Here is a 19,301-nt window from a genome sequence, read left to right as displayed (position 1 = left end):
TCCTTATATTTGAAGTGAGTTTCTTGTAGACAACGTAGAGTTGGGTCATGTTTTTTAAATCCACTGTGCCAAATCTCTTTTAATTGGTATTTATAGACTATTTACATTTAATGTAATTATTGATATATGTTAGATATTGTCTCCCATTTTATTTTTTGTTTCCTGTTCTGTTTTCCATCTCTGTTTTATTTTTCCTGCCTTCCTATGGATTACTTGAACATTCTTCAGAATTCCATTTTGACTTATCTAAAAGGTTGGCAGTTCAAACTCACTCAGAGTCATCTTGGAATACAGGTCTAGCAGTCTGCTTCCGAAAGGTCACAGCCTTGAAAACCTTAAGGAGCAGTTTTACTCAGCACACATAGGGTCGCCATGATTCAGAATTGACTCAGTGGCAACTAACAATGGTGTTTTTGAGTGTATCTCCTTGTACAGCTTTTGTAGTGTTTGCTCTAAGTATTACATTGTGTATACATAACTTAATCACAGCCTTTCAGTGCCATCGTTTTACCAGTTCTAATTAAATATGTAAACCTTATCTCCCTTTACATCACTTGACTTTCTCCATTTATAATTGTCTTACATATTTTCTCTACATACATTTTGTCCATAAGAGTGTTATAATTTTTGCTCCAGCTCTCAAATATAGTTTTGAAAATGCAAGAGGAGAGAGAAAGCCTATTGTATTTGCCCATATTTTTCCATACCCTGTTCTTCCTTTCTGGTGTTCAAGGTCCTTTTAGTATTTCCTTTTTTGTTTCAGGAACTTCCTTTACCCATTTTTTTTGGGTTAGGTCTGCTGGCCACAAATTCTGTTGGTTTCTTTCATATGAAAATGTCTTTGTTTCTGCTTAATTCTTAAAGGATATTTTTGCTGGTGCATGATTCTGGGTTGACAGTTCTTTCAGCATTTGAAGAATATGACACTTCCTTCTGGTCTCCATGGTTTATGATGAGAAATCCACTGTCATTAGAATTGTTTTTTCCCTGTAGGTAAGGAAGTGTTTCTCTCGCTGATTTCAAGATTTTTTTGTCTTCAGTTTTCAGAAGTTTGACTCTTAGGTGTCTTAGTATGGATTTGTTTGGGTTTATCATGGTTGAGGCTCACTTAGCTTCTTTAAGAAATTTGTAGGTTTATGTCCTTTGCCAAATTCGAGGATGTTTTTAGGCATTATTTCTTAGAGTGCATTTGGCCTCATTCACTTTCTCCCTCCCTTCCAGTACTCTGATACATGCTGATGTTAGATCTTTCTTTATACTCCCACAGGTGCTTCTGATCTGTTCCATTTTTGTTTTCAGTCTATTTATGTAATTCAGATTGGGTAATTTTTTTTTTTTTCTGTCTTCCATTTCACTGATTCTTTCCATTGTCCTACCCATTTTGCTGTTGAATCCATCTATTGAGTTTTTAATTTTGGTTATTATATTTTTTTTTAGCTCTAAAATTTCCATTTGATTCTTCTTTTCATTTCTTTGCCGAAAGACTTTGTTTTTTGCATTTATTTCAGGTGTGTTTGTAATTGTTCACTGAAACAGTTTTATGATGCCTAATTTAAAATTTTTGTCAGGTAATTCTAAATACTGTCATCTCACTTTTAACATCTATTTTATTTTTCATTCAGTTTGAGATCTTCCTGGTTCTCTGTATGACAAGTTATTTTTTATTAAAACCTGGACATTTGGGGATTATGTACTGAGACTCAGGATCTTAAACAAACCTTCTCTTTTAAAGGTGCCTGTCTCTGATATCACTCTGGCATTTGGTGGGGGGTACCATTTTGTTATTGCTATGTGGGGGTAGATGTTGAGGTTTCACACTCAACCTCTGCTGACACCCAAGGGGCAAGGCTGCTTTGTTACTGCTAGATGGAGGTGGGAGTTCTAGTTCCCGACATGGTCTCTATTGATATCACAGTGGGGTAGCCTTGTTATAACACTGAGCCTTCGTTAAAGTCCTGACTCTCATTTAGGCCTCTTCTGATACCAACCAGTGGAGAGGGGGAAGAGGACCCTGTTACTGCCAGGTGAGGGTAGAAGTCTAGGCTCTCTGTGCAGTCTCCACTGAGGCTGTGTGATGGGGGCTTATTACCAGCAAGTGAGTATGAAACTCCCAGTTTCTTAATTGGCCCTCTCTGACACTTCCTGGTGAGGATGTTCGGTCACATTGTTATAGCCTTACAAGGGCAGAAGAGTAAACTCCCCACTCAGCCTTCCCTGGCTTGGTGGGGCCACAGGTTTTTCTGGTGTTTGGCTGGAGTAGAGTGGTTATTGTCTAAAAATTTTCTTTCCTAGTCCTTTGGCTAGAGAGAGTAGGTTTTTGTTGGAGAGGTTTTGTCTGCACCCGTGGACTTCTTGGTTGCTGGCTTCTCCAACTCAGAGTCTGGGATATTATGCAGCAAAAAAGAAAACCCAGGGAATTCACCGCCATGTCTTTCCTCAGGCCCTAAAGTCCCTAGCAAGTAGGCCGCCTTTTATCCATCTTTCAGAGCCTTCTCATATTTGTTCCATACATGATGCTCAAGGTTTTTTGTGTTTGGTAGTAAGAATAGGGAAATGTACATCTACTCCATCTTAGAATTGTAAGTCTGAGATTCACATTTTTAAAAAATTTCTGGAGACAGCCATTCCCCAAGCATATGCTTGCTGTCTTAATAGTTAAAATGGTGGTTAGAAATTTTTCAGAGGAAAAGATGCTTTTCACAAAGCCTAATTTCAAGATAAGATTGAGGTAAGACATTCATAGCATTGTAGACACATCCGAATATTTATAAGGCTGTCAGGTGAAATGAAGCACTCATAGCTTGATCAGTATAATCTGCCTAATTTTACTGTACCTTTTACATCATTCACCACAAGAAGGAAGCCTCAGACTCTTTGGTCATCCCTCATCAACCAGATTCTCATCCACTGTGTCTCAGTGTCTCCTGATCTGACCTCTTTTGCAGCTGTCCCAACTCTCCAGACCTTTCCAAAGTACTTTTTGGAACTGATGGTCCTCTTTCCTGAACTTCACTGTTTTTCCTCCTAACTGAAACGTTTATTCCCACCAAAAGCAAAACCCTGGTCTCAAGGCTCCCAACCATGGTGAAAAACTAGGACTGAAAATGGCTTTCTGCAGTTGGGACTAGAAGGAACAGGTTCAGGTTCCACCGCTAGGCAGTGGCTAGAGAGATTAGGCATGGAGCCTGTGTTATTCTGAGACTCCAGGAAGACAGTGAAACCACTTGGGTTGAGACTTGTTTGGCAAGGCAGACAAAGGTGGAACTGTAGAGAATGGAGTTGAGAAGACATTTCTGTAGTCACCTGTAGAAAAGATGGGTTATGTAAAATAAAAATTGTGAAAATTATAAGAATACAGTAGTACTTGGTATATCAGTCCTTTTAATTTTAGCATTTCTCAAGATTTTTTTATTCTGGTTCTAATAATAAATAGTTCAGGTTTTAATATGCATTTTCCTGATGATTAATGATGAGCATATTTTCATTTTCTTATTCGCTATTCATATATCTTTTGTGAAGTAAGCGTTCAGATCTTTTGCCTCTTTCTGTATTAGCTTAAGAATTCTGTGCATATTCTGAATAAAATCTTTCATCAGCAAATACATGTTTTGTAAATGTTTCCTTCTAATCTGTGGCTTGCCTTTTCATTTTCTTAATGGTTGCTTCAATTGTTAATTTTGATGAGGTTCAGTTTACAATTGGTTTTGTTGTTGTTAGTACCTTTGATACCTGTTTAAAAAATCTTTGCCTAACACAAGACCATGAAAATTTTATTCTGTTTTCTTCTAGAAGTTTTACAGTTTTAGATTTTATATTAGGTAGATAGACATTAGGTCTGTGATCCATTTTGAGTTCATTTGTATGTGCGTGTGTGGTGTGACGTAAGGATCAAAGTTTAGTTTTTTTCTATATGACTATCCAGCTGTTCCGGAATCATCTGTGGAGAAGACAGTCCTTTCCAAGTACTTTGGCCCTTGCATTGAAAATCAGTTTGACCATATATGTATAGATCTATTTTTGTCTGTTCTGTTCCAATAACATATGTCTATTCTTAAAACACATCGACTTAATTACTAGTAGGTCTGTAGTAAGTTTAGAAGTCAGGTAGTGTACATCCTCCAACTTTGTGCTTTTTCAAATTTGTTTTGCCTATTCTGGGTCCTTTGCATTTCTATATAAATATTAAAATCAGCTTGTCAATACTTACATTTTTATATTTAAAAATAACCCTGCTGGGGTTTGAATTAGGATGTTGTTGAATGTGTAGATAAATTCGGAGAGAATTAGTATCTTGGTATCGATTCATGCATCTTAACAATATTGATTTTTTTTCCCCAAATCCTGAACATAGCATCTCCATCTTCCTCTTCACCTCCTTCCCTCCCTCTCTCTTTCTCTCTCTTTAGGTCTTCTTTCATTTCTCTCAGCAGTGTTTTATAGTTTTAATATACAGATATAGAACATTTTGTTAAATTTATCCCTAAGCATTTCATATTTTTATGCTATTGTAAATGGCATTGTTTTTAAATGCCATTTTCTAGATGTGTTGCTAGTATACAGAAAACAATTGATTTTTTTATATTATCCTTGCATCCGGATATCTTGCTAAACTCAAACTTAATAGTTCTGACATTTCTTTAGATTTTCTTAGTATACAGTCATGTCAATGGCAAGTATAGGCAGTTTTAATTCTTCTTTTTCATGCCTTTTATTTCCTTTTCTTGGTTTATTGTACCAGTTAGGACTTCAAATGTAATGTTAAATAGAAGTGTTGAAAGCAGACTTCCTTGCCTCCTTTGCCATTTCAGGGTGAAAGCATTTAGTCTTTTACTATAACTATGACATTACCTTTAGGTTTTTCATAGATGCTCTTTATCATATTGAGGAATTTCCATTCTATTTTCAGCTTGCTGAGAGTTTTTTTTAATCATAAATGCATATTAAATTTGTCATATGGTTTTTCTGCATCTATTGAGATGATTAAATAGTTTTCTGGTTTTAGTCTCAACATATGGAATATTGATTGATTTTAGAATGTTAAACCAGTCTTGTATAGACCAACCTTGTATCCCATAATTTTTTTTTTTTAATCTTCTTTTGGCTTAAAAAGTAATGCAAATTGTACATTTTCTTCTTTCATGTATCTAAATTGGTTTTAATTAAAAAGTGTTTTAACCTACCACATACTAGAACTAACATTCCAGAGAAATACACCATCCTTATCCTGTGAGTTCATATGCGTCTTGATATATCCCTAGATACTAACTTCCCTACTCAATAGAAAGTTTTTTAAAAACAGTTATTTCAGTTTCTAAAGTAGCGTAGTTATGCTACACTGTAGGTGAAATAGGACTTGGAGGTACAACCATCGGATACTTGGTACATGTTTACATGAATGTTTTTTAGGGATGAGGGGCATGTGTCTCAATTTCTAGTCAGCAGCTTGGTAGTCAGTCTTTTCCTCACCTCTGCCGTGTCCATATGTGGCCCCACTTAGTTGCTGCAGTGAGGCAGGATCCTACAGTGCCTTTTTTTCCTTTGGTATTGAAAGTTCCAAGCTGGCCTAGCTAAAACACTGTTGTCAAGGACAGTTGCAACCCCCTGAGTAAATATGTGGTTATTTAGAGCTTACCACTTTTTTTTAATTACCCCAGAAATATCCTTTATTCCTTATATTTCTATAGAGTGAGGTTTTATGACTACAGATGCCCAATCATCAAGTGTGATACAAAGCAGTTGTTTTCTCTTACACCCGGTTTTCACTGAAAACATTTTTTTTCTTTACCATTCATTCTCCAGTACCTTCTCCAGGCAAATTCCGCTCCCCTGCAGCACCATCTCCTTTGGCTCTCCGGCAACCAGTGAAAGCATTTAGTAACCATGGCTCTGGCTCTCCTGGTAGCCAAGAAATAACACAGCTCACACAAACCACCTCCTCACCTGGACCTCCCATGGTTCAGAACACAGTCCCAGCAAATCCTCCCAGCAATATCAACAGCGCTACTCTAACCAGACCTGCAGGGACAACTGTAATGAGGAGTGGCTTGCCCAGACCCAGTGCCCCTTCTGCTGGGGGTATACCAGTGCCTCGCAGCAAACTTGCACAGCCTGTTCGCAGGTAAGTGGCAAATGTACGTGCTCTGTTTCAGCACTTTGAAAACATAGGAAAGTGAGTTAGACTGAAATTACCCTCATCTCACATTTGATTGTGAACATAAGAATCATAATGGCTTTCCACTAGAGTCTTAGTACAATTTGAATAAAACATTGCTATATATTTTTTTATTATTATTATAAGAAATATTCATTTGGGATATTAGGTATTATACCAGTTTGGTTGTAGTAGTTGTTCATTTTGTCAAGATAATAAAATCATGTTAGAACCTACAGTGAGATTTAAGATAAAAATTCTAGGTACCAAGTCCGTAATCTGTAAGGATGATTTTCAGACCCTTATACAATTCAGAATCATCTGTGGATTTTATATAAATGTAGAGGCCTAAGTTTTACACCCAGAATGTCTTAGTAGAGCCTGATGTGGGCCCCAGATTCTGTAGGTATGCTTTTTTAATCTCCACAAGTGATTCTGATAGCCATCAGATTGGGAACCACACATCTGTAATCTTTATCTACCTTTCAGGAATGTGATTACCACCATCGGTAAACTTAGGTGTCAACTATAATTAAACTTGGAATATTTATTTACATGAAAAAAAAGTTGTCATTCCATAACTTTTAAATTGAATGACCCATACTTCTTTAATTCTAAGATAAATAGTTTATATTTCTGAATTCAGTAGTAGAGTACATCAGCCTTTTGCAACACACTATCCTGAATAATTTATACTTAGCTTATTTAATCTTTACAATAATATCATAAGGGTGGTGGTGTTAGTTGCCGCCAAGTCAGTTCCGACTCATGGCGACCCTATGTGTGCAGAGTAGAATTAATTGCTCTGTAGGGTTTTCTAAGCTGTGACCCTTTGGAAGCAGATTGCCAGGCAGTCCTGTCTTCTCAGGTGCCTGTGGGTGAGTTCCAACTACCAACGTTTTGGCTAATAGTTGAGCACTTAACCTTTTACACCGCCAGGGACTCCTATTACAAGAGTGGGTACTGTGCTTACTCCTTTTTTACAGAGGAGGGTACTGAAATTTGTTGAGGTCAAATAATTTGCCTTAGGTCACATCATAATAAGACCTTCAATTCCAAGTATGTCTGACTTCCAAGTCCTCTTAACCACCCATAATGCCTCCCCACTGATGGTAATGTCTCCCCACTGATGGTATACTAGGCCTCTAATATCACATTCATCATTCTGCCCCCTCAAAAAAAAAAATAATGTAAGGTTGGTTATCCATGTGGTTGAAAAGGTAAGATGATCCTTTCTTTTAATTTAGTAGCTGTGTTAACAAAAAGAGGTTAGGGAATTCACCTGGTACCCAGTAAAACTTGAAAGTTGTGAAAATGCTGCATGTGGGAAGGTTGTAGTACTAGCTGTTTGGAACTTTGGTCTTAATAGCCCCTGAAATAGCCTTCATGGAATCACGATGCCACCTACAAAGTAATTAATATACATGGGAGATCTTATGGTAATGTTTCATAAAACCTTGCAAATCACACTATAAAATTGCTTTTTTCAGATCCTTGCCAGCTCCTAAAACCTATGGTAGCATGAAAGATGACAGTTGGAAAGATGGCTGTTATTGACCAGCAAAGACAAGAATGCAGAGGTCCACAGCTTCATGGACAGCCCTTCACCAGGCTAAAGAACAACTTTTATATGCAGACTGTTCAGATAAGACTCTTGGGGTTTATAAAATCCCAGCCCTCTCTGTCTTAATTAGCACAAACTGACAGAGATGATCAAGCAGCACTTTAATGACGTTTAACATCAGATATGTTTGGTAATCATACAATCACTCTCCATGGAATCATTTTTAGTTTTGTTTAATAGAAACCAAGTTGTTTTTTTAATATTTGACAGAGGCCAATATCTGGGCAAAAACCTAATGGATGCCAAAGAGAAATGCCCATTTGTAAATGAGAGAGTACCTTTGTGCACAAGAAAATGGTGAATTCAGGCTGTCCAAAACCTCATGGTCAACCTAATTTACTGTATAAATAGTACCAATAAATACTTGTGTCAATAAGAACTGATACTCTGACTAATTATCTAAAGTGTTTCATTAGTATTTCTCTAAGCACTCCAGGAAACTAGATTGAAAGAAGAATAGGACTAGGGATTTGAAGCATGATATCTAAATTTAGGAGAATTCTAGAAATCATTTTTTGGAGATTCATTAGAAAATAGTATAATAGAAATGTCATTTTGTTTAATCTTAAGTTTTGGATGTAGCTAACACATTAGCACTACGAACAACAACAAATAGCATCACAGCGTGCATCCATCATGTTGCATTGACATATCGGACTTTTATGTTTGTTTTGATTGCCAAAAGGGCTTAATATCAGTTGTACAATCTTTCTAAACTTTATAATTCCTGGCTCAGGAAAGATGGCCTTTGCTATTGAAGCCAACTTTTTCACATGCTGTTATCTATTACAGAACTAAGAAATCTTGTTTTTATTAGCAGGCTTCCAGGATGGGAAAGAGCAAGTAGTATGTCTTTATTCTTGATACAGCAACACCCCAGTGTTCACAACCTGGAACAAAAGCATACAGTGAGAGAGAGAGAGGGAAAAAAATCTATGCACTTAACCTACAAAATCTCTGGTGACGACGGTTGTATTGTTGATATTAAATGACACAACGGTCTTTTGAGTGGTAGAATAGAGCCTGCTGAATCCTACTTAAGTTGATCCACTTTAAACCGTAACTGTATAAGACATGTTTTAAAAATACTGTCCCTTTTGACTTTGATTTTGCCTTACACATCAATTTTTACATTTTTGGCAACAAATGAAACCTATTACATATGACTATAACTGTTAAATACCTGCTCTCTAATAGCTCTTATATATACCGTTGAAATCACTTATTTTGGTTTTATCAGACTTATTACCAGACTAAACTTCTTCTGCAACAGGCTTCTCATTTTTAATAGTGAGGCCTGTTTTAAATATTTAACTTGAACAGCTCTAAAATATTGGAAATTGGGTCACCTAAAAGATTTTAGAGATTTGAACATAGCTCATTTCCTGTTAATCAAAAACATGCTGTAAGTTGGCAAAAGAAAGTGAGAGAGGAATGGAGGCTTGATATTCAGGAAAGCATTGAGGTTCATAGGCTGAGGTAATGATAAAACATATAGCCAAGACCCCCGTTCTGCCATGACTGACACCATGGAAATACTTATTAGCTTGACTAGTAGGGAGGCATTCAGTTAGCACAAGCAGCTGGAGATTTAAACTGCCAGTACTAATGTATTTTCATGTATAATGCAAGGAAGAAATTGAGGGTGATGGGGTGGGTCAGGAAAGATGGTACCAGAATTCCACATGATGATGAACTAAAAAGTGTTGCATTTCAGAGGAAGATCAAGAAAGCATCTGCTTTGGGTGGGGAGGGTATCTCATGTAAATCTAAGTAAGTGAAAGAAAGAACTAGCCACTGTCTATTTTGAAAACCACAGATACACAAAATAGGTCTCAGTTTTCAGTGCAACACTGCAAAAAAAAAAAAAAAAAATGCTGCAACCTAATACTATTATGAAACATCCAGTAGATTTTTTAAGTTTAATCAGTTTTAAAAGGAGTATTCAGGTTATTGAACTTTGTTTTTAAATGGCTGCATCAGAAAAAAAAAAAAAATTTTTTTTTTAACTAAAATATTTCACCACTTGTTAAAAATTTATTTTGGACCTGAGTTTGGTAAAGTATTATTTTACCTGCTGTTGTACTACCACAGACTATTGGCTTTCAGTTTCCTAAAGAGAAAAATTGCCTTTTTACTAGGAAGCCTTTGTATATTGCCAATTTTTCTGTTTGGGGAAATCTAAGGATTACTGTGGTTAGTCTTACAGAAGAAATGTGGATTTGATAAACTAGTGCCTATGATTTTAACTTATGTTTGATATATAGTAGTAAGGGTTTTATGAATGTGGATTATTTTTTGTGCCAACAGCCCAGAATTGTCACTTATATGTAAGCAGAAAGCTGTGAGCTCTGCTTCCAAAGTTATTTAATTTTCTCAGTGTTTGAATGTTATTTTTTGTAAGTGTGTTAATAAAAGTGTAAAGAATTGGAAAAATATAAATATTCTTAACTCAAGCTTTTGCTGGATCATTTTTCTACAAAACTTGTTTGTATAATACAAAACACTCTCTGAAGAGTTGACTTTTTTCAGTTTTCATACCCTGGAAATCACATTTTGTATAACTGGGGACCATTCATAATTGTCAGATACTTTTTAAATTATCTCAATACATCATTTTTATTAAAAAAAAAAAAAATTTTTTTTTGAAAGAAAATTAGATACCTATGTGGCCCCAGATATGTGTATAACTCTAGAATGATCTAGACTATGTATGTTTAAATTAACTTTTTATTGAATGTACAGGTGTCCATTTTTGACATTACGCATGGTCCTTTTAGATCACATAAAGCTTGATTTGCAAACATTTCTACAGCCGAACTTGTATATGTGGTTTGCCTCCTTAATAAACAGCCTGACCATAATGTTTATTATTAAATTTATATTTGTTTTTCTAAGTGTTTTATTAATTTCTGGACGGGAAGATTATTTTTACCCCTCCCCCCAGTTGGTTTTATATGTGTCTTAGTTGATTTTTTCAGCATCCAGACTAAGTCATATTTCCCTTTCAGATTTAGTCTTTGTGGGATTGGACTGTATCATATATTCTGTCTGTCCTAGTTGTTTCAAATGTGAAATAGTTGGAGTAAATGTATAGTTTACTCCAAACTGGTTTGTTCCTGCAATTTTTCCCCTGCTATAAATTGATACCTAGTTAGAAAAAGTTAGCATATATAAAATGAGCAAAAAACAATTACATAAAATTTCCAAAAGGGGAAATTAATACATTTTTAAACCAAATATGAATAGGTAATTGTGTACATCCTTTCCTTCACGGATGGAAAAGTCAAGACTCGTACACTGTTGAATTAGTTCCCCGTGCTCCTTTCGGAAGCATTCGCCGTGCCCCATATTACAGAATGATAAAGCATGTTGCTAGTCTCACTGCAAGGCATTGAGAAAATGACACTCTCATATTTGAGTTTTTCTCTCAAGCCAGCCGAAAAACCTTAAGAACCATTTAAAATTAAATGCCAATACACTTGTAAATCCATGAATGAAAAGTTACCTAAACTTGTTATTTAGTCAGTACAACAGGACCCTTATGGAGGTCCTTGTGAAATATTTGCTATCTCAAAGTTTAGCTTTGAGTTACAAAAGCAGAATGAAAAGTAGAGAAATTAAATCCCATGTGGAAGGAGGATGTTCATGTGTATGTGAAGCCAAAATTAGCAACCCATAATGTTTTTTAGATGCAAGTCTGGGTAGCATGAATGGCACTCTGGTTACCACTTTAAAATTGGAACATGGACCTTACTTAAAACACCTTGGTTAAATTTGTGTTAACTGGATGCCAATTTCAAACTGATTCTTTATCTACCCTGGGTAACCTTAATGTTATCTTTTTAAAGAGAAGAAGAAGAAAACAAAGTTATTTCTTCTGGCTTTAAAAGCAATATAGAGATACTCACTGCTTTAAAAAATCAAATAAATAAAGATGAAAATGGTAGTTGCCTGCAATCTGACCCCCCAGAAATAAATATTTAAGTGTTAACCTAACATGGTTATAAAATACTAAGTGGAAGGACAGAGTTCTCTTGTTTAAGGTGAGAAAATGTTTTTCACTTACAGTGATGACATGAGTTTGCTTTTAAACAAAGGCGTACATTAACTGTTACTGAAAGCAGGGCATGCATTGCAGATATTCCTGGTAAGACTAGCATATATATTGTTTATAATGTTTTTATAATGTTAATTGGTTTTTCTTATTATAAAGATTATACATGTAGAAAATTTGAAAAATATAAGTTATAAAGAAGAAAAACAATCCCACAGGTAATCATACATTTAAATTTGAAGGTATTTTCTTTGTTGTTGTTTTTAATTTTCTTTATGAAACCGAGATCATAATTCACTCTTGACAGTGTCTTAATTCAGAAGTCACAACAGCCGTGGTTTAGATGGCTTTTAATGCAAAAAGACAGTTCCAGAAAGAGCATGCCAATATTAATTCCAGAACATTATCTCACCTATTTTTTTATATTTGTTGATATAGGATTCTTTATCAATGCTAGAACTGCCTCATACCCCATCTACCAAGTCATAAGTTGATACTGTTGGTGGAATACAATGCCAGCTTAAAAATAACCTTAAATAACAGGCACAACCAAATAAAGGGTGGAGACAGATTAAAGGTGGTGGCTCTCAAACTTCAGAATCACCTGAAGAGGTGTTACAACAGCCTTTTGTACCCCACCTCTGAGAACTCTGGTCCTAAGTTCAAAAATTCTCGGGATAGGATTCCTCGGCATAGGTCAGGTGGTCTCATTGTTGCCTGGGGATTGGGATCAAACAAAAAACAGGATGTTGTTTTTAGTCCCGTTGAGTTGATTTCAGTTTCAACTTATAGCAACCCCATGTGGCAAAGTAGAACCAGCCCATAGGATTTTCTAGGCTATCATCTTTATGGGAACAGATCACCAGGTCCTTCTCCTATGGAACCACGGGGTGGGTTCTAACTGCCACTCTTTCAGTTAGCAGCCAAGCACTTAACTGTTTCACCACCAGGGCTCCTTAAAAACAGGATAACTCCCAGGAAAACCATATGGATGGGATGAGGGAAGACCATTTTCCCTGAAGGTAGTATTGAACACAATGCCAGTTTTAAGACAAAGTAACCTTAAGTAACAGGCACAACCAAATAAGGATTTGAGATAGATTAGAGCAGAGGTTCTGAGGTCCTGGGCACATAGAACAATAAGTGCACACCACAGATATCTCAGTGCCAGTCATATAAAATGGTTCTGTTTCGTGTCACTGGTCATATTTCCCTGGAGGAAACATTTATAAAGAGATAGAAGGTCCTAATCTTGAGCTCTTGGCTCAGTTTTTCATGATAGCAAGTATTATTCCTATTCTTGGATTCCACGAGGCACCTCAGTATTACTGTAAATTCACCTTAATATATATATACATAGGCCATTTTAAGCTAGGATTTTATTATTTGCAACCGGAAAGAAGAGTTCATTTTTCAAAAACTTTTTTTTTTACTTTCATGCATAAAATATGTACAGAAAAACATAGAAAACAAATTTAGCTCATTGAATTATCACTAAGTGACTACATGTGTAACCACCATGTAGACAAGAAGTAGAACATTCACAGCATCCGAAAAGCTCTAATACTGCCTGCCAATCAGTACTTTTTTCCTCCTCTCAACAGATAATAGCTATCCTGTTTTTTTTTTTCCTGTTTTTGAACTTTATATAAATGTAACTATACAATTTTTCTGCCTATCTTCTGTTGATCAGAAAAGGCTAAAAATGGAGTTTCTTTCAGATTCAAGCACTAAACAAAAATAAGATGTGTGATTCACTCATATTATTGATGTCACTGTAGTTCCTTCTAATTGCTATATTTTGATGTATAAATACATCACAAACCATTCTACTGTTGAGGGACATTTGAGTTTTCGGTTTGGGGCTCTTAAAAATAATGCTGCTTTGGGTGTAGTCAAGATAGAGTAAGCCCTCTAAAGCCTATTTCTCCCATTGACAGCTAAAAGTTCTGAACAAAATGCAAAAGGCAACTACCTGAGGACACTGGAAAGACAAAGAAAAGGAGGTGAATTGGGGAAGGGCATCAGAGCCTGAAGAAAAGCCCCATAAAGTGATGAATTTCCCGTTTTTCTTCTCTCTTCTCCTTTGGCCCTGAGCCATGGGAGGCCCCCAGCAGAATTGTCACAGTGGTACCTCTGGTGGGTAAAACTCGGGAAAAAACCCTGTTTCTAGCCAAAAGATCAGGAAAAGGGATCCCTGGGAGCTAGAGATTGTTGGGGGAAATCTTTTTTATTTTCTTTCTTAACAGCTTGCTAAGAGTAGGCTCCCAGCTAAGCCCCACTGGCAAATGGTCCAGCAGTTAAAACTGATGGAAATCCTGTCTCTCTGGACAGATGACATGGTGGAAAGGACCCTTGCAATCTGAAGAATTGGGAGGAAATTTCCCTTTTTTCTCTATTTTCTCTACCCCCTTTGTCCTGAGTTGTGGGAACTGCACAGTAAAAATGGTAAAGCTAGAATTCTAAGAGAAACCCCATATTTCTGGCCAGGGGACTCAGAAAAGGACCTCTTGTGGGATAAGGGGAGAACCCAGAGAGAGAAGAGAGCTGGAGAAGGGGATCCCTTACTCAATGAATGAATTAATAGAAATTCCAGGCCCACCCCTCAGCGTCACATCATCAGGATAGACACAAAGTAGCACCGCAAAGACTTTTAAAACAGAACTACAGTTTAAACCACTGACCAAGCTAGAGGCTAACAACCGAGTGGTATGTATACATGTAGACTGATTCTATATAGCATAAGCAGCTTTGCCAACTGAACTGACATTGGCCCCAGCACCCATAGAAGATGGGACAGAATTTGCAGTCTAAACTTATTATCTAGTCTGGTTGATTGGCTGTTAAACAAAAATCAACATTTTTCAGAACATTTTAACTGGACCTAGAGTCTACCATAATATTCGAAATGCCCAGCATATAATCTAAAATTACTCAACATACAAAGAACCAGGAAAATGAGACCAATTCTCAAACATATGCACACACACACAATAGATGCCAACACTGAGGTGACCCAGATTTTAGAATTATCAGAGAGACTTTAAGGCAGCTATTATAACTGTGGCACGAGATCAAGATACACATACGCTCTTGAGAGGGATGGAAAGATAAACTATTTTTTAATAGAAATTTTAGAACTGAAAAAATATTTGAAATTTTAAAATTATTAGATGGATTCAATATAGAATGAAGATGACTGAAGAGTGAGTGAAGTTGGAGATAAATCAGTAGAAAGTATTCAGTATGGAGAATAAAGACTTAAAAGATTGAAGACTCAGCAGAACCTCAGGGACCTAAGGACCAGTATGAAAGGGTCTAACATTTGTGTCATTCAAGTCCAGAGAGAAACTGGCTCTTGAAAAAAAAGTATTTGTACTGTTTTTCAGTGTCTGTGGTGTAAATAATTCCACCACGGTCATTCTGAAGCTAGTGGCATTATGTCAACAAATGAAGAATTGGAAAGAGATGTGCAGAATCAACTCTCGTGAGCTGGTACAAGCCATTTCCAGCACACCACTGTTCGAATCCCAGAAGAAAAGGAGAAAGGAATGCTAAAAGAAGTTAGTTCTTCAGGCTGAAAGAAAATAGTGCCAGAGAGAAACTCAGAACTTTAGGAATGAAGAAAAAGTAAAATAAATGTAAAATACCTGGGTAAATGAAGAAGACAATTTTCTCTTAATTTCTTCAAAATATGTATAACTGTTGAAAGCAAAAATGATAACATTATCAGAGGGAGTTTTGAATATATTTAGAAGTAATAATATATGACAACTATAGTATTACCTCTTAAGTAGACTGAAAAGTTAGTTATGTATATTGCAAAGCATACATATAAAAATATACCCCAAATCCAACTGTATCAATAATTCCATTAAATGTAAACAGCCTAAACACATAAATTAAAAGACAGATTGTCAGATTGTATAAAAAGACAAGACTCAACTATATGCTGTGTACCAGAAACATACCTTCAATATAAAGACCTCAGTTAAACATAAAAAGATTTAAAAAAAAGATAAACCATACAAACATCGAAGGAAAGCCAAAGTGGTTATATTAATATCAAAGTAGACTTCTGAACATGGACTATTCCAGTAAAGTCTAGTCCAGGCAAGTCTAGTCTAGTACCCCTTCCCAGACAATGAAAGGAACTTAGTACTCTTTAACTCCCGACATATATTCTATTCTCATGTATTTAAATTCAGATTTTTTTAATGTCATAGACATTATTGTGATGATTTTTACAATATCTGTATCCTTTGAAATTTATCAAATTTGGGCTTGATGTCTTTTATCAGTAGGAAAATTCTTGGCCAGTGTCTTCAGTAGGGAGTGCCTGGGGGGTACAAATGGTTAAGTGCATAGCTACTAACCAAAAGTTTGGCAGTTTGAACCCACCCAGAAGCACCTTGGAATAAAGGCCTGATGACCTGCCTCCAAAAGGTCACAGCCATGAAAACCCAATGGAGTGAAGTTCTACTCTGCAACACTTGGAGTCGTCATGAGTTGGAATCAACTGGATGGAAACTCATAGGGGTATGTCTTCAATTACTGCTTCTGCTCCATTTTCTCTTCTCTCATTCTGGTCCTCGAATTACATATATGTTAGATTATCTTTACTGTATGTTCCTTACCCTTATATTTTTGTCCTTTTTCTATGCTTCATTCCAGATAATTTTTTCTACAGATCTATACCCTCAGGCTTTGCTTTCTAGTTTTCTGTCAGAGCTTCAGCGTTAGCTTCCTGTAACTTGTCCCTGGAGTTAGATACAATAAAATATTATACAAAAGGAATACAGCAGTATATAAAAAGTATAATACATCACCACCAAGTGGAGGTTTTCCTTTGAATGCAAGGTTGTATTAACCTTTTAAAACCAATAAAACTTACCATATTAATAGGGTAAAGGAGAAAACCTGTATGATCATTTCAGTGAGTGCAAAAAAATTAACAAAATTTCTGCATCCTTTTATTACAAAAGTTCTCAGCAAAATAGAAACAAGCAAGCTTCCTCAGTTTCACAAAGGGCATATACAAAAACCCAGCGCTAACAGCCACCTTCACCATTATACCTCTTCTGTTCAACATTGTACTGGAGGCTTTAGCCATTGCAGTAAGACAAGAAGTAGTAAAAGATGGCACGATCGTATACCTAGATATCCTGAGGACTCTTCTAGATCTCTACTAGAACTAATAAGTAAATTTAACAAGATTGCAGAATACAAGATTAATATAGAAAAAGCTATTTTAATACACTAATGGGAAACAATTAGAAATGGAATTTTCAAAATTTCAAGTTATAATTATGTCAAATATACTAAATGAATTTAACAAAATATGGGTAGATTTTTACCCAGAAAACTACAAAATGTTGCTGAGAAAAAGATTTCAATGGATGGAGAAATATACCATGTTCATGGATCAAAAGCCTCAATATCGTTAAATGTCATTTCTCCCCATTTTCATCTACAGATTCAGGCAATACAAAATTGCAGCAGACTTTACTGTGGAAATAACAAGCTGATTTCAAAATTTAACTAAAAATTTTATATGGTAATACAGAAGACCTAGAATATCCAAAGCAATTTTGAAAAAGAAAAATAAAATAGGACCAACAGTACTTAATTTCAAGACTTACTGTAAGGCTACAGAAATTAAGATAATATGGTACTAGCATAAGCACCAACTAATACATCAATGAAAGAGAATAAAGAGTCTGGATATAAACCCACATTTAACACAGTCATTTGGTATTGACAAAGATAACAAAAGCAATCCAACGAGGAAAGGGCAATCTTTTTCACAAATGATACTAGAACAATGGGATACTGATATTTAAAAACAAAAAAAAAAAAAACCATTGCTGTGGAGTTGATTCCGACTCATAGCTACCCTGTATATTGATATGGAGGGGCAAAAAGTGAACTCTGACCCTCACACCAGTGACAAAAATTAATTCAAATTGGATCACAGACTTAAAAGCTACTACTAAAAGGTTTTCAGAAAAAATACCTTCATGACTTGGGGATAGAGAAATGTCTCATGGACACAGAAAACAATAATAATACTGATAAATTTAAATGAAAAAAATTTTATCAAAATATGTTCAAGAAATGAATAGGCAAACCATGAACTGGAAGAATTTATTTGCAAAACACACCAGAGAGAAAAAAATGGTGTCCAAGATACATAAACAATTTCCACAACTCAATAATTAAGAGTTTAAAAATTGGGCAAAAAATTTTTGAAGAGACATTTTACAAAGAACACTATGGCAAATAAGCCCTTGAAAACATATTTGACATTTTATTAGTCATCAGGGAGATGAAAATTAAAATACAATACATACCCACCAAAAAGAATGAGAAGCCAAATTTTGGAAAAGATGTGGAGCGACCAGAACTCACATATTGGTGGGAGTGTAAATAAAATTGTACAACCACTTTGGTAAATGTCTGGCATGTCTTATAAAACTACCTATTGCTAAGACTGAGCAATTCTACTCCTAGGTAATAAGTAAGAGAAATGAAAACGTGCCCACAAGAGACTAGAACAAGAATGTTCATAGGCGCTTCCTTCATTACAGTACCACCAGAAATTGGAAACAGACCTGGTACCCATGAATAGAAGAGTGGATAAATAACTTTTGGTATGTTTATACAAAGTAATACTAAACCAAAAACCAAACCCACTGCTGTGGAGTTGAATCCAATTCATAGCAACCCTACAGGACAGAGTAGGACCGGCCCACGAGGGGTTTCCAAGACAGTAAATCTTGACGGAAGTAGACTGCCACAACTTTCTCCTGTGGGTTGGCTAGCGAGTTTCAACTGCCAGCCTTCTGGTTAGCAGTCTAGTACTTTAACCACTGTGCCACCAGGACTCCTAATGTAATACTACTCAGCACAGAAAAAGGAATGAGCTACAGGTAGCTGAAATAATACAGATGAATCTTAAAAACATGCTAAATGAAAGAAGCCCTACACAAAAGATTACATACCATAATATTTCATTTATATGAAACTCTAGAATGGGAAACAACTAATCTATAGTGGAAAAAAACAAAACTGACTGCCTCTGACTGGTTATACTGGGATTTCTGGAGTGGTGGAAATGTTCTGTACAGTAATAGTGATTTGCTTGTGTAAGTATGCATTTTTCAAAACTCAGCAACAGGTGCACTTAAGTTTTGCATTTTTCATTACATGTAAATTTTTCATTAGAAGAATACCATACCGCAAATAAATATCGTGACCTAGTTATTGATATTGTGGAAAGAGATGGTGGAAAAGTTTAATATCATCAGAACAAGGCCAGGGGCTGGGTGTGGGACAGGCCATCAATTGCTCAAATACAAGTTCAAGTTGAAGAAAATTAGAACAAGTCCATAAGAGCCAAAGTACAACCTGAGTATATCCCACCTGAATTTACAGACCATCTCAAGAATACATTTGATGCATTGAAC

General features: G+C 35.9%; 1 protein-coding gene across 3 annotated transcripts in view; it reads left to right on the top strand.

Annotated features, from left to right (window-relative positions):
- Window positions 1-17,695, top strand: part of SLAIN2 (SLAIN motif family member 2) — a 108,076-nt gene extending 90,381 nt beyond the window's left edge. For 2 of the 3 annotated variants that reach the window (XM_010595665.3, XM_003415867.4), the window contains 2 exons: window positions 5,800-6,118; window positions 7,642-17,695. In XM_010595665.3, coding sequence (XP_010593967.1) covers window positions 5,800-6,118; window positions 7,642-7,708 — 386 coding nt within the window. In that variant the 3' untranslated portion in view covers window positions 7,709-17,695. The other variant, XM_064285846.1, reaches the window with a different exon arrangement.
- The last annotated feature ends 1,606 nt before the right edge of the window (window positions 17,696-19,301 follow it).

The sequence above is a fragment of the Loxodonta africana genome, chromosome 5 (genome assembly GCF_030014295.1).
Source record: "Loxodonta africana isolate mLoxAfr1 chromosome 5, mLoxAfr1.hap2, whole genome shotgun sequence".
Classification (NCBI taxonomy): domain Eukaryota; kingdom Metazoa; phylum Chordata; class Mammalia; order Proboscidea; family Elephantidae; genus Loxodonta; species Loxodonta africana.
This window is presented reverse-complemented; position numbering and strand designations above follow the sequence as displayed.